The 20037-nt window shown below is 59.8% G+C and overlaps 1 protein-coding gene across 9 annotated transcripts in view; it reads right to left on the bottom strand.

The window, feature by feature from the left end:
• Nucleotides 1-20037, bottom strand: part of HIVEP3 (HIVEP zinc finger 3) — a 494489-nt gene that overhangs the window by 5798 nt on the left and 468654 nt on the right. For 7 of the 9 annotated variants that reach the window (XM_084965421.1, XM_084965425.1, XM_084965423.1 and 4 more), the window contains 2 exons: nucleotides 8569-8744; nucleotides 2105-2191 (listed from right to left, as the gene is read on the bottom strand). In XM_084965421.1, coding sequence (XP_084821547.1) covers nucleotides 2105-2191; nucleotides 8569-8744 — 263 coding nt within the window. The remainder of the gene's footprint in view (nucleotides 1-2104; nucleotides 2192-8568; nucleotides 8745-20037) is intronic. The other 2 variants (XR_014808559.1, XR_014808560.1) reach the window with 1 other exon arrangement.

The following is a 20037-nucleotide window of genomic DNA, read 5'->3' as shown; positions in this document are numbered from 1 at the left end:
GTTGGATTTGGGGTTGAATTCCAAACTGCTGAGCCACAGCAGGAACTCCTAAAAATGCTTTTGTGTGTCCAGAAGCAGGAAATGGTGTGGGTTTGAATGCCCCATTCACCCTTTCCTTGTACAATGTTGGGTGATTTACCTTTTCGCTCTGTGTTCAGTTTCCTCGTCAGTAAGATGGGGTAAGAGTAATAAACGCCACCCCACGGTTTTTATGTTGGGGGACAGTGCAGGTCTCCCACCTAGTAAGTAGCCAATACCCCGCAGCTATTGTCTTCCCAAGTGCCCCTACAACCCACGTCATCTTGCACTTGAAGGGGGGAGGGGCAGTGCTACCAGCCAGGGGGTCCGGACCAGCAGCTCCTGCTGTTTAGCCGGAAGGATCCAGAAGTTTCTCTTTACAGATGACGTTGATGGGTTCCAGTGGCCTTAGGAACCCAGCTCAGGAGTGATGGAAGCCAAGGGTCCCCTGCCCAGCGAAGGGTCCGCCAGGCCCCCGACATCTGGGCTCCTTCAGGGCTCTATGGGATGCCTCGCCTGACGGCCCATTCCCAACACCCCTCACTCACTGTCAAGGCTCCCCCCCAAGGCTGGGTCTCTTGGGGCTCGGGTTGTGGAAAGAAGCGCGCTGGAGCGCTGAGGAGGTCTGACCGCACGGTGGCGCTGGTGCTCAACCACTTCACTCTCAGGGCCGGGCGGCGGCGCTGGTCCCGCCGCTGCCGCTGGGAGGAGGAGGTCGATCCTGAGCTCAGCAACCAGTCGCCGCTTCAGTCTAACAGACACCCTCTCCCTGGATCTTCCTCGTCGCGGTAAATGGCAACTCCATCCCTCCAGTTTCTGAGGCCATAAACCTGGGAGTCGTCTTTGGCTCTTTTTTCCCCCTCCTGCCTTCCCCCATCCCCAGGATGTCAGCAAAACCCTTCGGCTCTGTTGGCAGAATGTATCCAGAATCTGACCACATCTCCCCACCTCCCTCAGCCCAGCCAATTCGACTCTCGCTCGGCCGGGACGGCTGCCTCCAGCCGCGCCCCCTACCGGCCATTCTCTGCATGAAGTCGTTACTGTCAGAGGACATTGCTCCTCCCAGCGGCCGGCCAAGTTCATCCTTTGACCTTGACAGCCACAGCTCTCTCTGACCTCATCTCCCCATACTCTCGCCCTCCAAGGCTCTGCACCTGCTCTTCTCCGTGCAGGGAGGGTCCTTCCCCAGGCCCCGCCTGGCTTCCTGTTCCATCGTTTCATGGTCTCTGCATCATCACCTGACAGGGAAGCCACGCCCCTTGTCTCCCATCCTTCGCTAATGCTTTGCTTTATATTCATCTCCTCTGCCCTATTCCGCCTTTGTTCACTGCCTGGCTCCCTTCTAGAATGCAGGCTTTCCGGGAACAGGAACTAAGTTTTATTCATTGCAGAATCTCTAACACCTAGAACAGGGCCTGGAAGAGGGCTGGTGCTCGGTAATTATTTCTGGAATGAAAGCATTGATTTCATCCTTAAATAAGGCCCTCCTTTTTGGCCTCACTGGGGGAGCTCAAGGTCCCTCAGTGCACCCCTGGTGCAAGGCCAGTTGAAAGCCCCGCGCCCAACAGAGAGGGCTCTGTGGAATGGGAGGTGACATGGGACTGTCGGGTCTGACTTCCGGTCTCTTGAAAGCCTCCAGCTCTAAAGGGCCCTGGCATGCGGCCCGTGCCCAGAGGGTGCAGGTGTGAGCGTGGGTGCGGAGCTCTATATAAGAGTATGTACCTCACGGCGACACCGTGAGCATCGGCCAAGACACTTCATGACACGTGTCTAGAGCACGCCCGACACAGGGTGGGCATCCGTCAGTGTTGACTATAATTAATTCACCATGTGTTCAGTGAGCACCCACGGGGTGCTGGGCGCTCCACCTGCACGGCAGGCCATCACGCGTGGGGGCCACAGCCCCCGGCACCTGCTGTAAGTATTGGGGGGGGCATCATTCTGTGAATTTGGCCTTAGTTTCCCTGTAGTTGGGACAACTGCAGAAGAGGCCATGGAAGAGGGAGCGGTGGGGGGGGGGGGAGAGCAGTGGGGGGAGGGAGGAGGGGGAGGAGGGAGCAGGGGGAGGAGGGAGTTGGCAAATTACCTTCTTCAGCTTCCAGCTCCTCCAGCACCCCCGTCTCTTGGCACTTTTTGCTGTGGGCCTTCGACTTCATATGCTTAGTCAGATTCCCTGGAAAGGAGTGAGAACGGACTCAGGCTCGGCCGGAGGGCAGGGGCCCAGGCCGGGTGCCGGGACATCCCTCTGCCCACGTGCTCAGGTGGGATGTGTAGCCACAGCCGCTGTGCAGGATGCTCCCCAGGAGCTGGGGGGGGAGGCTATGAGGGGACAGAGGGTATGATGAGGACGTGAGATGCTGGTTCAAAAAACAAACGCAAAAGAAATTAAAAGACAAGTCACGTGCAGTAAGTTTTTCCTGCCTTTGATTTAACTCTGGGCCCAGGAGCTGGTGACACTCATCTAACAGGACCACTAGTGGTCTCAGTGCCGGCAGGGGACAGGGCTCTTGTTAGCCAGCATGGGGGTGGGTACTGAGCATGCCCTCCTGGCCGGGGGCGCTGCTGCGGCAGCCTACAGGGAAGAGGAACCAGGGCACAGTTACTGTTAGAAACGGAGAGAAGGCAGAAGGTGTAGAGAAGTCTCCCAAACAGTGGCCTGGGGGCCATAAGGCGGGGGCCTGAGACCTGACTTCCTTGGAGAGTCATGTCCCCTTCTTGGGCCTCCAAGGTCACGGCCCTGCAGACACGGGGTGGGGAGGGTACGTGCAGGCCAAGCAAAGGCTCTGCTCTCCCCAAGCCTAGGAAGCCCCAGTAGGGGTGGTAGCTAAATTTGTCCCCACAGACAGATGAGTAGAGGCAGCGGCTCTGGAATCAGGGGAAAGGGGCGACACTTCCAGTTCTGCCCCATGTATGCACAGCACTTCACAGGCCACAAAGCCTGTGGACAGGAGCGCTCTACGAAGGAGCAGCAGAGGACACCCAGGCTGCCCCAGCAGGATGCAGGCCAGATGCCCCAGGATGTTCCTTCGGGCTCAGCAGCCACCTCCAAACTGTGACATGCTCACTCTTCTGTGGATTGCTGTATTTCCATACGGTTGTTCATATAATAACAATGAGGTCCTTGAGTCTAACCTTATGAGTAGGTTTGAACAGATGGATGGAAGACAGCAGAATGGCCTCTGGGAAGAGACACATAGAGAGACTGGTGGATGGATGGGTGGATGGGTGGATGGATGGGTGGGTGGGTAGGAGGAAATAGGGGGTGATGAACAGGATGAGCAGGAAGGAGATGGATGGATGGATGGGGTCCTGGATGAGTATATGAGCAGATGGACAGACAGACGGAGGATCAAAATAAATGGAAGGACAGATGGAAAAGGCTCAATCAACAGATGAGAGGCTGGAGAACTGGAGAGGAGGAGACATGGGTGAGTGGGAGAACGGCTGGTTGGACGGATGGATGACGGACGTGGCACACATAAATGCTCAGAAGGACAGACAGACAGGAGGGTAAAGGAATGAGCAGGTGGATGGAAGAAAAGATTGACAGGAGGACAAATGGGAGAAGTGGAGGAACAGATAAGAGGAGAAGATAAATGGGAAGAGGGGTGGATGGAAAGACACACTGTTAGGATGAGAGGATGGGAGAACTGGTAAGCGGGAGGATAGGTGGACTGGAGAGAGAGAGTCCGTGAATGAACTGAAGGGTGCTATTTTTTTTTTTTTTTTTGTAGTTTTGTCTTTTTGTCTCTAGGGCCGCACCTATGGCATATGGAGGTTCCCAGGCTAGGGGTCGAATCGGAGCTGTAGCCACCAGCCTACGCCAGAGCCACAGCAACGCACGATCCGAGCCGCATCTGCAACCTACACCACAGCTCACGGCCACACCAGATCCTTAACCCACTGAGCGAGGCCAGGGATTGAACCCGCGGGTTCAATGCTCCTCGGGTTCGTTAACCGCTGAGCCACAACGGGAACTCCTTAAAGGGTGCCTCTTAATCATTCTGAGAATTTTAAGGAAGCTGAGGGTTTCACGGAGAGGATAATGGGCTTCCCTGAGGTGTGCAGGTCCAGGGCCGTGGGACGGAGAGAAGCTGTGTCTTTCCTCCCCCCTGTCCCAGTCTGTGACTCCATCCTTCCCACCTCAGAATTCCCTCCTTTAACTGGACGGAAACTTGGATCTTCTACTCATAGCTGAAAAAGGAGCAGTGTCATGACTTCCAGAGCCATCCCAGGGCTGGAGGGTCCCCAGTGTTCCCCGTCCGACATCGTGGGCCTCTGCCCTCGAAGCTGTGGGCAGGCAAAGCCTGAGCAAGACGTGGAGGGGTGGTAAAGGCAGCAGGGTCTTCCATGGACCAGAGAAACCAAGGGACCCCTGAGGTTCCAGGACCAGCACCCCCCCCACTACCCCAGTCACGGAGGAGTCTGAACACTGCTCGTTCTGGCCATGACATTATCGCTGTACGTGTCCTGCCTGGAAGGTTCGGTCTCTACTCAACCAAGTTAGATGCTGGGCACAGAATGTGTGAGGAACAGCCACGAGCGGGACGTGCTCTTCTCATCACAGAAGCAAAGTGGTGCAAGGAACCCACAACCATGTCATCCCCCCCATCGGCCCGGAGCTTCCTGCTTCTGTTCTAAGTCGGCCGTGGAGCTGATGCGCCCTTGGGCAAGATCACTGGCTGTCTCGGGGACGGGACGCGGTGGGAGCGCTCCCCTTCCCCACCACGAAGGACCAACCAGCCAAGGCCACACTCTTGGTCTGTGCACGGCCCCTAGGGACCTTGCCTGTCCCACTCGGGCGGCACAGAGCCACCATGTGTAGGAGCTGGATGGCCTGGGCTTTGAGTCTGGGCTCTGCCGCTGGCGAGCTGTGTGCTCTGGGGCAGCTTTCTTAACCTTCTGAGCCCTAGTTTCTGCAGCTGTGAAGTAATACCTACCTCTTGGGGTGGCTGGGAGGCATCGAGGGGAGAACACGTAGAGAAACACATGCAGGCAGAGCAGAGCGTGCCGGGCGGAGAGCACATGCCTGCTGCGTGGAAGCTCCTTCCTTGGCGGACACTGCATCCCCGCCCCCCAGGCTGTCTTACAGAGCACCCGGGGGATTTGGGGCAGCTGCCCGTGGAGAAGAGGAATGCTCAGAGGATGCTTGGGGGGCAAAGGGCTCTCCCAGCCAGGCTGGGCTCGGGAACGCCCAGCAGGAGTCACCAGGCAGCCCCGGGCTGGCAGCTTCTCCTCCGCCCCTGCCCCTGGAGGCTGCAGGGAGGGGTCCCGAGCCTGAGTGACCGCCTGGATAGGCCACGGGGTTGCAGGAGCGGACACTGGCTGTGCAGCCCCGAGTGCCACCTGGCTCCCTCCCTGGGCCCGTCTCCTCCTCTGTGTACGGAGGGAGGCCACCAACTGGCCACGGGTGTCTTTTCTGCCCTGGACACCATTTCCTTGTCAAGGTCGGAGCCTCAGCGTGCCAGGGTCTCTCCTCATGGCCCCACCCCCCACCAAAAGCCCAACAGCCTTGGAACGAAGGAAGAAAGGCAAGCAGGTGGAACATGACGGGCAGTGGAACAGCGGCGGGCCCTCCACCAAGGGCAGCGGCCACTGACCCTGTCTGCCCCCTTTGCCTTTGACCAACCACCCTCCCCTGGCCCCTGAGGCCTGCCCCAAACTGCCATCTCTGTCCCGAGGTGACCGGCGCAAGGGCCTGTACTGGGCACAGCCACTCGGCTGGCCTCTGGGAAGCTTCTGAGAAGAAGACATGGGATCCCAGACCCCCACAGGGACATCCCCGTGGGCCTTTCCTGGCCCCCCACGGAGATGCCCTGCAGCTAGTGCCCGGGGCCGGAGCTGCTGTCACAACGTCTAACACGGAGACGAGACACAGACAGGCAGACGGAGACGGACAGAAAGGGCTCCCCGGCAGGTGGTGGTGACAGAGGGCTTGAGGACCCCCAGGCCCGGCCTCCACTCTCTTGCCGCCACGCTGAGCCTGAGCCCGAGGGTGGGGGAGGGAGGAGATGGAGGTAGCTGGGTGGGGGCAGGAGCCTTGAGAGGAGGGGGCCTGTGGTATCTCAGCGGGCAGCTGAAGCGTCCATGATGCCAGGGAGAAAGGGGGGCCTCAGCGTCCTGCGGCTTCCCTCTCCCTGCCTTGCACAGAGGGAGCTCAACGGGCACCGGCTCTGAGTCCAGAGGTGGAGCGTCCACTATTTCAGATGCACTCGCTGCTCTGGCTCCAGGAAGGTATCATTTTCCAGAAGCCTCTCGAAGCACTAAAGGCTTGTAGAGAGCCCAGCCCTCCTGCCAAGGCAAGGTGAGAGCCAACACTCCTGGGCGGAGCCTTCAGGGCCCCGCCCCAGGCTCCACCCCCAGGACTCTACCCCCAGGGCACTCTGAGGCCAGCAGACCCTGCCTGCAGTTTCTGTGATCCGGACCCTCCAGGGCTCTGTACTGGCTCAAAGGGACTCAGGAATGGACGGCAGATGGCTCGTTGCTATGGCTTGCAATGCAGGACTGGCCTGGAAAAGGGGCGTTCCTGCCAGGGCCCAGGGGCGGGGGGAGAGGGAAGACCAGGCCCCTTCTTTCAATAAAGTCAGAAGGAACTTAGTAGAGACCCCCCCCCCGGGAGGCTGCCCTGGCTGGGAGCTCAGCCTGCTGGGTTTTTCCAGCCCCAGGTGGCAGGATGATGGCTCCCCAAAGCAGTGAGGCTCCCCAGCTCTGCGTAGCTCTCAGGACTGGGCTCCTCACACTGAAAACAGAGCAGTGTGGGCCCCTGGCTGCACCCCGGGAATGGGGGCCCTGCTTGTGATCCACTCGGGAGGCCACCTGGTTGGCCACCAGATTTTGCCCACTTCTTCCAGACAAGGGAGAAGCTGCTCACGGAAAGGAAGATGCCCAGGAGGCGGGGTCCCGGCTCATAGTTACAGCCCCAGCTTTAGCAGTCATTTCTATTTGTGGGGACCCTTTTGCTTCACCTTCAAGGGGGGCCTGGACGAAAGGTTCTTGGCATTCAGAGTCAAAGACCATTATTTGAGCTGCTGGCCCATTGGTCCTGTCTCTCTCCTCCATAAAGTCCCTCCTGGTCACCTAAGGCCAGAGGAAATGGGGTGTAGGGGCACGTGCAGGACAGAGCAGAGGCATGCCAGGTGAGCCGCCCGGGAGACGGCAGGGCTCCAGGCCTCTCCGTCCTCCCCAGGCGCCCTCTGCAACATCGCTGATGACACACCAAGAGGGAAGCGGTCCAGGGCAGGGAGGGAGGACGGGTGCCTCCATTCAAACCAAAACCATGGTGGGAAAATGCGCGCTTCACTTGCGAATGATGGTGAGAGGGCAGAGGAGGACAGCTGAGGGCTCAGGAGACCAGAGATGGGCACCCGGTCAGAGAGGGGCCGTGAGCCGAGGGATGACAGAGCCGCCCCCTGACCTGGCACACAGAGGACAGAAGGGGCCAGCAAGAGCGGGAGGCTGAAAGCTCCGAGGAGCCTTCCTCCAAGCCACTGCCCAGCCTCTCTGGGAACAGCTTTACCAACACAGGGAAGGCCAGCAGGCATCAAGACCGAACCTGGTCCGAGTTCCATCCACCGAAAAACCACTGGCTCTGGTGGGGGCTGGCCTGCAGGCCCCCAAGCTGCCCAAAGGAGAAGGTGGGAGACTCGTGCCCACACCCTGAGCCAGGAGTCTGCAAAGCACAAGAGGCCGAAGCCACCAGGGGCGTCGAGAGCCCCCCACCCCACCCCCGCCTCCGTCTGCTCAGCTACCAGAAAGAAGCGATTTGGGAGGTCTTTCCTGCCTGCCCTGCAGGCGCAGCCCATGGAAGCCACAGAGAAGAGCTCGGTCCAAAGCTCACGGACTCAGCCTCACCGGTCCACACTGGGTCCTGCGCGGCCGCAGCAGCCCAGGCCACCACCATCACCCGTCGCCGCGCAGATGCACGCCCCCACCAGCCGGCCCTCCTTCCTCTCACAGGTGACCCAGAGCCTGCACTGACCCTGCCGTGCAGTGTGGTGGGGGTGCCAGTCCGGGCTGGGGGCGAGGCCGGCCCCGCGCCGAGCGCTGCGGAGAGGCTGGACGGAGCGGGAGCATGGTCTGAGTGGTGAGGCGGAGTGAAGGTGGGGGCAAACTCTGACACAAGGAGTGACTATGCGCGTGTGTTACGTGGCTGGGGGTGGAATGGATTTCCAAACTCAAGAGTGGCAGTGACCAGTGTGGATGCTGGAGCTCCTCGGAGTGGTGGGTCACGGGCTAGCGAGACATGCACACGGAAGGCGGGGATGAGGTTAAATACAAAACCAGGCTCTGTGCGCAAGAGTGCCACCGCCTGGCGGCGGCGGGAATCGCACAGGAGGAGGGTGGCGGGGCCTGGTGGGCGGAGGATGGGCAGGGCAGCCACCGGGCGCCGCGGCCCCATCTGGAGCTGGGTGCTCTGCCACTGGGGAGCCCAGGAATTGGGGGTGCCCAGGCCCCAGGCAGAGAGGTCCGGACCCCGGGCTCTGTGCTGGGGCTCCCAGAGGGGAGCTCCCTGCAGCGGGCAGGGCCAGTGCCCTGCTGACCGTCTCTTACCTTTGGTTTTAAAAGCAAAGTGGCAGTGCTTGCACACATAGGGCCGGACGTCAGTGTGGGTGCGGATGTGTTTCTTCAGCATGCTGGGCTTCTTGCAGCGAATTCCACACTCCTCACAAACATATTTCCCTCGGCCGCGGCCTCGCACATATACATACTCTTCGTTTGATTTGTACCTATGAGCAACAGGCGTCATGGTAAAGGAACAAAAGCCGGAGAAGACGCGGGGTCCCGCCTCGGAAGATGCGCGCGCTTCCTGCCGCATCCAGCCCTTGGCGGCGCAGGGAGAGGAGAAGGCGGAGCAGAGAGAACCGCAGGTCAGGGAGCCCGGCTGCACCCCTGCATCCCTGCGCCGGCCCTGCCCTCGGACGGGCGGGGCCGCCGCCTCCTCCCCCCGGGAGGCAGCGGACTCTGGCGCTCCCTGCCCGGAGCGGAGCCACGCGAGCACAGACAGAGGGCCTCTGTGCCAGCCGCGGCCTCGGCCCCGGCTTCCGCTCCCAAAGAGCCGCTACTCGGGCCGCCGCGAACCAAGCGAGTGAAACAGATGACCACCGCAGCTCTGGCAGCCACCACTGCCCGAGCCCTCCCCCTGTGCTGGGCGCTTTGCCCGATTCAAGCACCATCTCCACCAAGAGCCTCCAAGAGCCCGAAGCTCCCACAGCCAGGAAAAACAGAACTTGATCGGAATCTGCCTGCCCCCAAGCCTGTGCAAGCACTACAACTGTCTGCCAGGAGGCCACCCAGAGGCACGAGAGAGCCGAGGGACAGGCACGTCACCATTTCCCTGTCCTCAGAGTCTGGGCACCGGGGGCCCCGCGCCCTCTCCCCCGCGCCCTCTCCAGCCGAGCGGGACGCTCTCAGGACCCAGATTCCCGTCACCTGGCCTCTCACGCGGCCTCCAGGGATGACCTGGGGTCCCAGTGGGAAGTGCCAACAGCTTTCAGGAGCTTCCCAGGGCAGCCGGCCCACCTGCCGGGCCTCGGGGCCACTACCGGGCCTGGCTCTCAGTCAGGATGCTCTTCTGTCCACTTAGAGGGAAACCACGAGGCCCATGAGGCCCTCGCGATACGTCCTTGTCAAAATGCCTAGTTGGTCTAACGCCCTAGATGTGCGAGTGTCCTGATGGGGTCAGGGAAGGCCTCACGGGGCCTGGGGAGAGGTCCTGCCTCATTCCAGGAGAAGAGCTGCCTGGCTCTCCCGGCCTGGGGGTTCGGCGGCGCAGGCCTGTGCCGTGGGAGAGGTGCGCCTCACGCCCACCCCCACCTCACCCCCTGCCTCGGAGGTTCGGCACCCAAATGGCTGCGGGTGGTGCGGACAGGTGGGGAGGGGTGGGGCGGGGTGAGGAAGTGACAGCAGCTGGGAGTCGATCCTGCTGTGCTGGGGCCATCAGCTGAGCGGATGGCACAGGGACGGGCTCGCAAGGGGGGGCTGTAAAGGGACAGTGGTCACCCACATGAATGCACTTGCACACACACACACTCACACCGCCTCACTCCCACAGGCAACACAGCCACTCAGTCTGCTCGCACACTCACACACACACACTCACACCCCTCACTCCCACAGGCAACACAGCCACTCAGTCTGCTCGCACACTCACACACACACACTCACACCCCTCACTCCCACAGGCAACACAGCCACTCAGTCTGCTCGCACACTCACACACACACACTCACACCCCTCACTCCCACAGGCAACACAGCCACTCAGTCTGCTCGCACACTCACACACACACACTCACACCCCTCACTCCCACAGGCAACACAGCCACTCAGTCTGCTCCCACACTCACACACACACACTCACACCCCTCACTCCCACAGGCAACACAGCCACTCAGTCTGCTCGCACACTCACACACACACACTCACACCCCTCACTCCCACAGGCAACACAGCCACTCAGTCTGCTCCCACACTCACACACACACACTCACACCCCTCACTCCCACAGGCAACACAGCCACTCAGTCTGCTCGCACACTCACACACACACACTCACACCCCTCACTCCCACAGGCAACACAGCCACTCAGTCTGCTCCCACACTCACACACACACACCCACCGTGACACTCACACCGACACCCCCCACCGCACAGGGACACACGCTGCTCTGTCTCTCACACGCACACACAGGCAGTCGCGCATGGACCACTGTCCGTCTGAGAACACAGTGGGTCTTGTTCTTACCTCAGCTCTGGCCAACCGAAGCCTCTCACGTTGTCTAAAAATGGCCCTTTTTTTCTGTCTTTTGTTTTTTTAGGGCCACACCTGCAGCATACGGAGGTTCCCAGGCTAGGGGTTGAATTGGAGCTATAGTCACCAGCCTACACCACAGCCACAGCAACACCAGATCTGAGCCACATCTGCAACCTACACCACAGCTCACGGCAACGCCAGATCCTTAACCCACGGAGCGAGGACAGGGGTCGAACCCGCAACCTCGTGGTTCCTCGTTGGATTCATTTCTGCTGCGCCACGACGGGAACTCCATAAAAATGGTCCTTTCTTCCCCTTCTGGGTCCTGAAGGGCCAGTTTCTGGGGCTAACTTTTCCTGAGTCAGGACAGCAAAGCTCTATCTCAAGTTCAAGCGGGGGCACGGGAGGTTAGGGAGGCTGTGGGGAACAGTGACACTGTTGGGTCTCAGGAAGAGCCCCCTGTGGGCGAACACGGGGTTTCTGCCTCCCAAGGACAGCAGTTCACACACCTCTCAGACCTCAACCTGGGATTTAAGTCCTGGCATCCGGTCTGAGCTGGGGCGCCCTTCTCCCAGCGGGAGAAGAAAGATGTGAGCCTGGCTTGATCCCCCCATGCACTGCACACCTGCCTCCCCTCGGCCCTGCTCGGCGGTGGCTCCGGACACCCCTTCCCTCCCACTGCCACCCACGATGGCGCCTTCGGCATCCCCCTCCACCCAGGCCAACAGCCGCCCTGGCTACCACATCTGGGCTTCCCTCTGCGCTCCAGGCCTCTCAGAAGCAGGCACAGAGTCCATGGCCCGTGGCTGCTCTCAGCCGGTCATCCTCCCTCCATCGCGAGCCTAAACCGCAGGTGCTGTCCAGCTGGGAACACGCCGGCCCACAGAGGAGCGATGCTGCGCGAGCCTCCAAGCTGCTGCCTTGACTCGAGGAGGGGGAGGGGAGGAACGTGTGCAAACCCGGACCCCACTTTGTCACATTCCGTGGAAGGCCCAGTACACCCTGGGGAGCACAGGGCGGGGAGCCTGTGCTGGGAGAGACGGGGAGGCCAGGAGAAGGCGCTGAGAGGCAGAGGTGGGAAAGGGGGACGCCAGGAGCACGAGCTCTGTCGTCACAAGGACTGGCTTGCTCGGTGGGCAGTTAGAGGCTGGAGCACCACTGGCCGTGAAGAGGCCGTGCCGAGAGGCCGAGCCGGGATCAAAGCTGTTTAAAGATGCACAGGAGGTCTTAAGAGAAGGCACTTCCCTGGCACCACGGGGAGTGGTCTGGAAGAGGAGACACCTAGAGAACAAGGCACACGCTCTAGGACTGGACCTGAGGCTTTCTGGGTATAGGATCCACAGGCCTGGGCGGCCACCTGGATGATGCAGCGGCCACCGTGAAGGAGAACACAGATGGAAAGTTCTCAACTTGGCTGGCTCAAGAGGTACCATCTGGGGGCTTGGAGAGATGGGATGTAGGACTCTCGTCCTTAATTGCTGAGTGTGAGACGCTCACGCGCGAGGCTTGAGGACACGCCAGCACACGGCTGGAAATCCATGCGACGCAGCAGAGGACATGTAGATTGTGAGAGGCAGGTGGCCCCTCGAGAGAGCGTGAAACCAGGACGAGGACGTGAGAGGGCCCGGGAAGCACCCAACTGTAAGGGTGGGTAGAAAGATGGCACCAAAGGCCACCGCCGCGCAGAGAGCTCCCGGCAGGGAAGCAGGAGACAACGTGGCTTGGGAGCCAGAGGTCAGAGGAGGAGGTGGCCAGCAGGGTCCCGGTCGTGGAGATCCGGAGGAGGTGGCCGCGGGGGATGCAGGGTCTTGAAGGGGCAGTCCTGGTTGGCCGGCCGAGGGCCCGTGACTTCTCGGCCCTTTGAAGGACAGTGCTGGTTGGTACAGCCTTGTGGTTCCCAAGGGCCAAGCCTAGGGATGAGTGGGGGGCAGCTGTCCAGTGCGGGCTGGACCTTCTTCCTGCTGGAGGCCCCCTCCCCCTTGGCATGAAGCTCAGGGCCAGCCCCTCCAGCCCGTGCAAGGCTCCACCCTATGGGGTCTCACCCTCCCCAGCAGGTTCAGGCCTCTCCCTTGGGACACATCCCACCACCATGGGTGCCGGCTCCGTCCTCTCCCTACCAACCAACCCCAAAGCCTCCCTGGACCTCAGCCCACTCCAGCGGCCGCTCTGTCTGCTTCCCTTCTCAGCCTGGGTCTGGAAAGGGCTCTCGCCTGCAGGCACGCCCCCTCCCCACCCCAGCCCAGCTATCCCGGTGACTCTTCCTGCCAAGGTCACAGGCTGCGAAACCCAAGTGACAGTGGCTTTATCCTGTTGGCCCTGTGGCCCACCTTCCAGAGGCACCTGCTGGCTTGGTGAGCCCACCTCCTCCAGACTGGGTCTCCTCTGCAAGCTCCGTCCCTCCCATGCTGCGATCCGCAGGCCCTCCTCTCCCCTCGCACCTTCCCCAGGTGAGCTCCGGCACACACCTGACCTTCCCCCTGGATGCTGGTGGCTCCCTGTCTCTCTCTCCAGCTCTGACCCCTCTGCCGCACATCCAGCTGCCCCCTCGGCATCTCCCGGGTGCTCTCCAGGCACCTCATGGCCCACATGCCCAGAACGGTGTTTTCATGGCACCCCCCTGCCCCCCCACCTCCTGGGTCCCCATTTCAGTAAATGACATGCACCCCCTGTGGCGGCCAGGCCAGCACCCTCCGTGCCTCCGTGCGTGCCCCTCAGTCTTCAGAGTCCATCCATCACCACAGCCTGCCCATGCTCCCTCTGCGGGAGGCTCACCTCCTCGCCGCCACCCGCCCCGGCCCCCATCCTCTCCCTACACCACGGCCTCTCTGCTGCACAGAATAGCCGAAGGGAGCTCTGCCCAGATACGTCGGGTCCGGCCACTCCCCTCAGCCGAGAGGCCCATTCAGGGCTCCCCCCACTGCTCTCCGCACAAAGCCCGGCCCCTTCACGCCGGGGGCACACAAGGCCCAGGGCACCCCGGGTCCAGCTACCGCTCCAGCGCCTCTCTTACCCCTTCTCACGGATCCCCAAGCCCCCGCTCTGCTCCCTGCTGCGCTTCCTCATCAACCAGCCCAAAGGTCACTGCCACTATCTGGTGCCTCCAAGTCCCTTTACTTTGACCTTCACCTCTTCCCCCCCCCCGCCCCCACTACAGTCTGACCAGCTCCGCTCTCCTTCAGGGCTTATTCCACAAGGCCCCTTCCTTCAGAGCCCTCCCCCACACCCCTGCGCCCCGGGGACCCCACCCCCTCCTCCCGTGTGGGGCGGTCAGCCTGTGGGTACGGCAGCGCCCCGTGAGGGCGGGGCCATGTCTGATCATTCACGAGCGCACCCCAGGGCCTGGACTTGGACTTCAAGGGGCAGAACGCAAAGTCTCTGGTCAAGACAGGAGCTATCAGACCCTTATCAGGGCCCCGCCCGGCTCATTGTAACGCCCCTCCCTCCTTCCTGCCCCTGCTAGGAAAGGTATGCGGCCCCTACAGGGGACCCAAGTGCTCCAACCAACCAGCAAATGTACCCTAAGACCCCTCTTTCCCCAACCAATCGGCAGGTCAGCAGGGGTATCAGGAGCCCTCTCCTCTCTCTGGGCTGTAAAAACAGACGCGACCAGACGCTCAGGGCTGGCCCTCGCTGACTGCCAGGGGAGCGTCCCGCTGGGCTTGCAATGCCTCTTATTTCAATAGACTCTTCTTTCTCTTCACCTCGCCATGCCAGAAAATTCTTTCTGACCTGCATGCACAGACCACAGTAGGCCTAGAGCAGTGCCTGATACTGAGGCAGAACACTGACTCAGGCCGTCGGTGCAGGAGCATGGGCGTTGATGCATTCTTCCACATGGCCCCTGATCATCACTTGCGGCTTAAGGGCTCCAGGTCCCGTTTACTGCAGGGAGCGTCCCCATGCCCCGATGGACCTTGACCTCTAACTCCCCCTGACTCAGTTTAAGGGAAGAAACCATGAGACTTAGGGGACATGTCCGCCCCGAGACACCTGTTGCCCAAGGACGATACAGGTAACTGGGCAAGGCCAATGGGAGAAAGCCACGTCTTTCTGGACCCCACGCTGGTAACCCCCCATCTTTAAGGGATTAAAAACCCCTAGGAGACAATAGAGAGGGGGACTCTTCTCCCCCCTCCCAGCTGTCCTGGGAGCTCTTTGCTTTCCTGTAACAAGGACTTTGCTTTGCTTGCTGCCTGTGTGTTCTCGCAGTTCAGTCTTTGGCTGTGTGAACCAGAACCCGGATTCCAGTCACCTCTTTCCGGCACCGACCCCGGGACTCACTGGTTGCATGCGGGCAAAAGCCACGTCAAGGCCTTCTATCCTGTGTCTGCCAGAGGCTCTCGGCTGAGACACCCCCTCCCGCAGGTCCCTGAGCGCACGTTCAGCCTGATACTGTGCACTCTGCGCGGACAGGCACACGGCCAGTCCGTCCTACCCCCGGGGGACTGGCTGGCTGCACGTCCTCCACTTTCTTGTAGGGAGCGCTCCCCTCATGTGGGAGAGCTCAGCACGGACCTGGGTCTGAGGTCTGGCTGCCGCGTGAACTTGCTGAGTGAGCCCTTGGAAGGGGTCCATCTTTGCCCTTGGATACACCAACCCCTGCCCTGTGCCTGACATCATCCAGCCCTCCCATCGGCCCTTTGCCACTGTCCCCATTCTATAGAAGAGGGAACCGGGGCCCACAGAGCCCTAGTGACGTGGCCAAGATCACACCATCAACGGCCTTTCCACTCAGCCCCTGTCCCCACACAGACGCGGCACAAATGCTTTTAGAGGATGCTGACCGAGGATTCCTTCTCTGGGCATCCCAGGGGCCCGTAACACCCCAGACAAAGGAGAACCGCTTTGCTCTCCCCCAGCCCTTCCTGAAAGGCCAGCAGCTCGGGGTGGGACCACAGGTGTTGACAGCGGCAGAAAAATGCCCTGCAAAGAGCCAGGGAAGGAAGCCAGAAATATGTGCTGGGGCCCCCAGGGGCACCGTCCTGCCTCCCAGGTCCACTGACCCCTCCACCCTCTGCCCCAGGCTGCCCTTCACCGGGGAGGAAGTGCCCGCCCAACCTCCTGCCTGTTCTGAGCCAGAAAGACGGTTCAGTTGGCCGCTCACAGGCCAGGGTATGACTGACTCACGGCTCTCAGAGCCGCACCTCCTGCCTGCCTTCTGCTGCCCTGATAAGCTGGGGGTGTCAGCCCGTCTGGAAAATGTTTGCCTTCTGTTCTTAAAGAAAAAGAGCTGTTTCTGTGGATTCCAGAATGTCTTAGTTAGAGGGACCTTGAACCTGACTGCCTGAGGCCCAAGGCCGTGACTCCTGAGGTCACAAAGCACCTGGGGTCCCGGAGCCTCACCTGGAAGCAGCTTTCTGTTCCACTGCCCTGGGTCAGGAGGCGAGTGAGGCTGCCAGGAGGCGTGTGGAGCTGCTGGAATCTTCCGAATCTGTTTCCATTCTTTGCTGCAGCTCTAAGACTCATGGACTCAGAGGAAAAGAAAAAAGGATGTCACCCAACCCCTTCATCGTGGGGGGTCTTGCTATATTGTCATCGAACAGAGACGGAAATAGAGACCGCGCTGCGGCTCTCGCTCCAAGTCACCAGGCCGCTAGAAAGTGGCCACGCAGGGACCGGAATCCAGCTCTGATGCAGGACCTCGTCCGACCTCCTGCCCGCAGCAGCCTCTCCTCCGGTCCTGCCACCGGAGAGGCTGAGCCGCCTGATTCTGATCCTTCAGCACGTGACCCTGGAGCTGTGACTCTGGACTCTTTGCCGGCATTTCTTTCTGAAACCTGCACTTGGGAATTCAGTGCACAACTCCCCAAGGAGGTGGCACAACCCTCTGCTCCAGATTCCAGACGAGGGAATGTGGTGGAAATCAAATGGCATTCCAGGCAGGGGAGGATGAGCTGTTCTTGGACGCTGTACGACGAAGATGCACCAAAGAAGCTGCTCTGTGAGGTAGTGAGCTCCCCGTCACTGGTGCTGTTGGCCCAGAGGCCACATGAACAGCGAGGCCTTGGAGCAGGATGGAATGACGGTCACCGGGTGCCCGTGACGCATCCACCCCGTGACGGAGGGGTTTCCAGTGGACTAGCCTCTCTACGCCTGTAACGGTGCTGTAGAATTGACTTGTTTATCCACTAAAGATTCCATATTTATTCCCACAAATATAAATAGATATATTCACTCCTGACCAAATGGAGGCTCGGGGCACTTGATGGGGGGTGGGCGGGCCACCCAACTGAGTAAAGCAGACGAAGTGGGAGGATGGGGGGTGATGGGGACGGAAGTGAACGGAAGGCAGGGCCCAGGCCCTTTCCAGCCACATGTACAGGAGGCTGTTGGATCTTCCAGGTTTTCAAGAAAACCGTGAATCCAAATTCAAACAAACAGACAGACAAATAATAGGAGCTCCCCCCATGCAGCTCTTCTTGGGTGCCAATGACTATTTCAAATGCGTCGCATGCCTTTCCTCACTTAAACCGCAGGGCAGCCCTGTGGCACAGGGACTCTCATCCTCCCGTTTTACATTTATAGGAAAATGGAGTCACCAGAGTCGAGTAACCTGCCTGAGGTCCCATAGCCAGTAAGTTAACAGAGTCAGAATTGGAACCCAGGTCACGTGTTACAAGGTTCAGGTGCTTCACTGCTAAGAAATGCTAAGGCTTAAAATCTCCTGTTTTTACAAAAACACCGTTTTGGAGCCTCCAAAGTGGCGCAACGGGAGCGACAGTGTCTTGGGAGCCCTGCGACTCAGGTTCGATCCCCTGCCTAGCACAGTGGGTTAAGGATCTGGCGTTGCCACAGCTGTGGCTTAGTTCTTGGCTGTGGCTCGGCTCTGATCCCTGGCCCGGGAGCTCCATGTGCCGAGAGGTAGCCAAAAATAAATAAGTAAATAGGTACATGAATAAATACATAACAACACAGTTTAAGGCACATACAATAGGAGAGCTGAAGATCTAGTCCAGAGCCCAACTTCTGCTTCAAGGTAACTTCACCAACGTCATGGGGCTGGTCGATGCCTAGCTGACCTCCAACCCACGCCTCTTCGCCAAGCTCCATTTGCCCCTTAAACGAGGGGATATACCCTCAACGACCTCTGAGTTACCTTCCTAATCTGAGCTCCCGGGAAGCTGTTTTGCCTGGATGTCACCGACTTTCCCACCGTTATTAAAATTCTATCAAAAAAGTCTCCTCTCCTCCAGAGTTGGATATTGTATTTATGTATGTATTTAGCTTTTTTAGGGCCACACCCGCAGCATAAGGAGGTTCCCAGGCTACAGGTCTATTCAGAGCTCCAGCTACCTGCCTGCGACCTACACCACAGCGCACGGCAACGCTGGATCCTTCACCCACGGAGCGAGGCCAGGGATCAAACCTGCGTCCTCATGGTTCCTAGTCAGATTTGTTTCTGCTGCACCACGACGGGAACCCCCAGATTTGGATATTTTAAAGTTTTGTCAAATTTCTGATTTCATTGCGATCTTGTTGCCAAATATGCCTCCCCCTCCTCCCCCGGGGGTGTGCCGTGTGGGTACAGTCACGCAAAGCGAGAGGAAGATGCCACCAGCAAGGCACACGCTGTCGCTTGGAGGCCCGCTTTCGCAGGCAGCCTGTGTCCCTGGTCCCCGCGCTCACTGTCCCTCAGGAGGTCCGGCCTTAGCAAGGCTGCCAGCTTTTGCCCGCAGGGATGCGCTGCTGTCCACGCGAAGCTCAAAGAGGCCAGACGAGCAGGGGCCAAGGGCACAGCCTCCTGAGCTGTGGTTCTGCCCAGAGGTGGGGAACACAGCCCTTAGTGACAAATGCCCTGGGGAGGCCGAGCTGTGGGTCATGCGGGAAGCCCACGCCGTGTTCTGGGCACATCCCGGACGCTCGTCTCGTCAGGGTTCTCCAGGAACCTTATCAGGTCACAACATCCCAAGTCGGGGGCACTTAACGTGCCTTCCAGGGACAGGTCTGCTGTGCCAGGAATTCCTCGGCCCATGAGTAACGCAAGCACAGGCCAGAGCCCACCCACGGAGGGCCTGTTTTAAGCAGCGTTCTGTACCTTGACTCAACTACACTTACTAAGACCTGGTCTGAGCCGAGCCCGGAAGTGGGAAGCTAAGAAGACTCTGATCTTGGTCTCAGAATAACAGGTACTTCTCAAAAGGCCATAAAACAAAGAGACAGGGTTGGTAACACAGACAACGCACGAAGCGCTCTGACTGATCAGAGGAGCACCCGCAGGGTGGGTCTCGGGCGGCTTTTGCAGGAGAGACGCTTTTCATCCCGGTCTTTGCGGGTGAGTCGGCTCTGACCTGGTGAGACTCCTGCTTCTTGAGTCGGCAGGAGGAAAGAGGACACAGGTTTGAGGAGTTGGGGCTGCCTGGCAGAGGCGGGGGGAGAGCAGGTCAAGGAGCCTTCTTCGACACCGTCCAGAGGCGCTCCCACCACAGAGGCCAGCCCTTACCCATTTCGCAGGCTTGCCTTTGGGTCATTTGGGCCAGTTCCTTGCTTTTCTGGATGTGATTTTTCATTCTGGGGGGACATCAGCCAACAGCATCAGGTGTCTGTAAGACAGCAGCTCAGGGGTCTGATGCCCCAGCGCTGGTCTAAGAAGAGGAGGTGCCTGTTTTTCTAGAGAAATTGGTATGATAAGTGGAGATGCCGTGCAATGCATGACCAACTGCAGAAGCCTAAGCAGGCACCCAGACTGGGCCGAGGCCAGCTCGGGGCTGAAGAATGCAGCCAAGGCCCTGGTTCGGACCTGACGGTGAGACTGGGGAGGGAGGCAGGACGCCAGGAGTCAAGGCTCTCGTGTTCAGAGACGTGAGACTGCCAACAAGGGGTGGCCTTCTTAAAAGTGCACATTATAGCGCCGAGCCCTTAGCAGGCCTTGACCTGCGGGGCCTACAGCAATGACTTGCACACTGCCCTCCGGATTCACCAAGGCGGAGGCTGAGCAGCAGGGTTCGGGGCCCTCGCCTCCCCCAGCACAGGGAGCTGTGGTTCAGAATAGGCATCTGTGTAAACTGCACTTCGTAAAACGAGAGTTCTGTGAATTTAAATTCATTTGAAAAATTTCAGTTAAAGCACATCCATGCTGGGAAGGACTTTAAAACTCCCGCCTTCCTGGGTGGGGGGGGCCTCGTGCACCCCCTGATGTGGACGTTTTCAGGGGCAGCCCATCCATGCCCTCCCACGGGCGCCCCCACCTCTGGCACGTGGGGTCTCACGGTTTCCCCGGCAGCACCTTCTACCTCTGGGCAGCGTTCCCCCTATGAAGCTAGAGCTGC

This window comes from Sus scrofa, chromosome 6 (genome assembly GCF_054392235.1).
Source record: "Sus scrofa isolate SSC_HxYL_T2T_F1_AM1 chromosome 6, Sscrofa_HxYL_maternal_Yorkshire_Landrace_v2.0, whole genome shotgun sequence".
NCBI lineage: Eukaryota > Metazoa > Chordata > Mammalia > Artiodactyla > Suidae > Sus > Sus scrofa.
The sequence above is the reverse complement of the archived record's forward strand: the minus strand, read 5'-3'. Positions and strand labels throughout refer to the sequence as shown.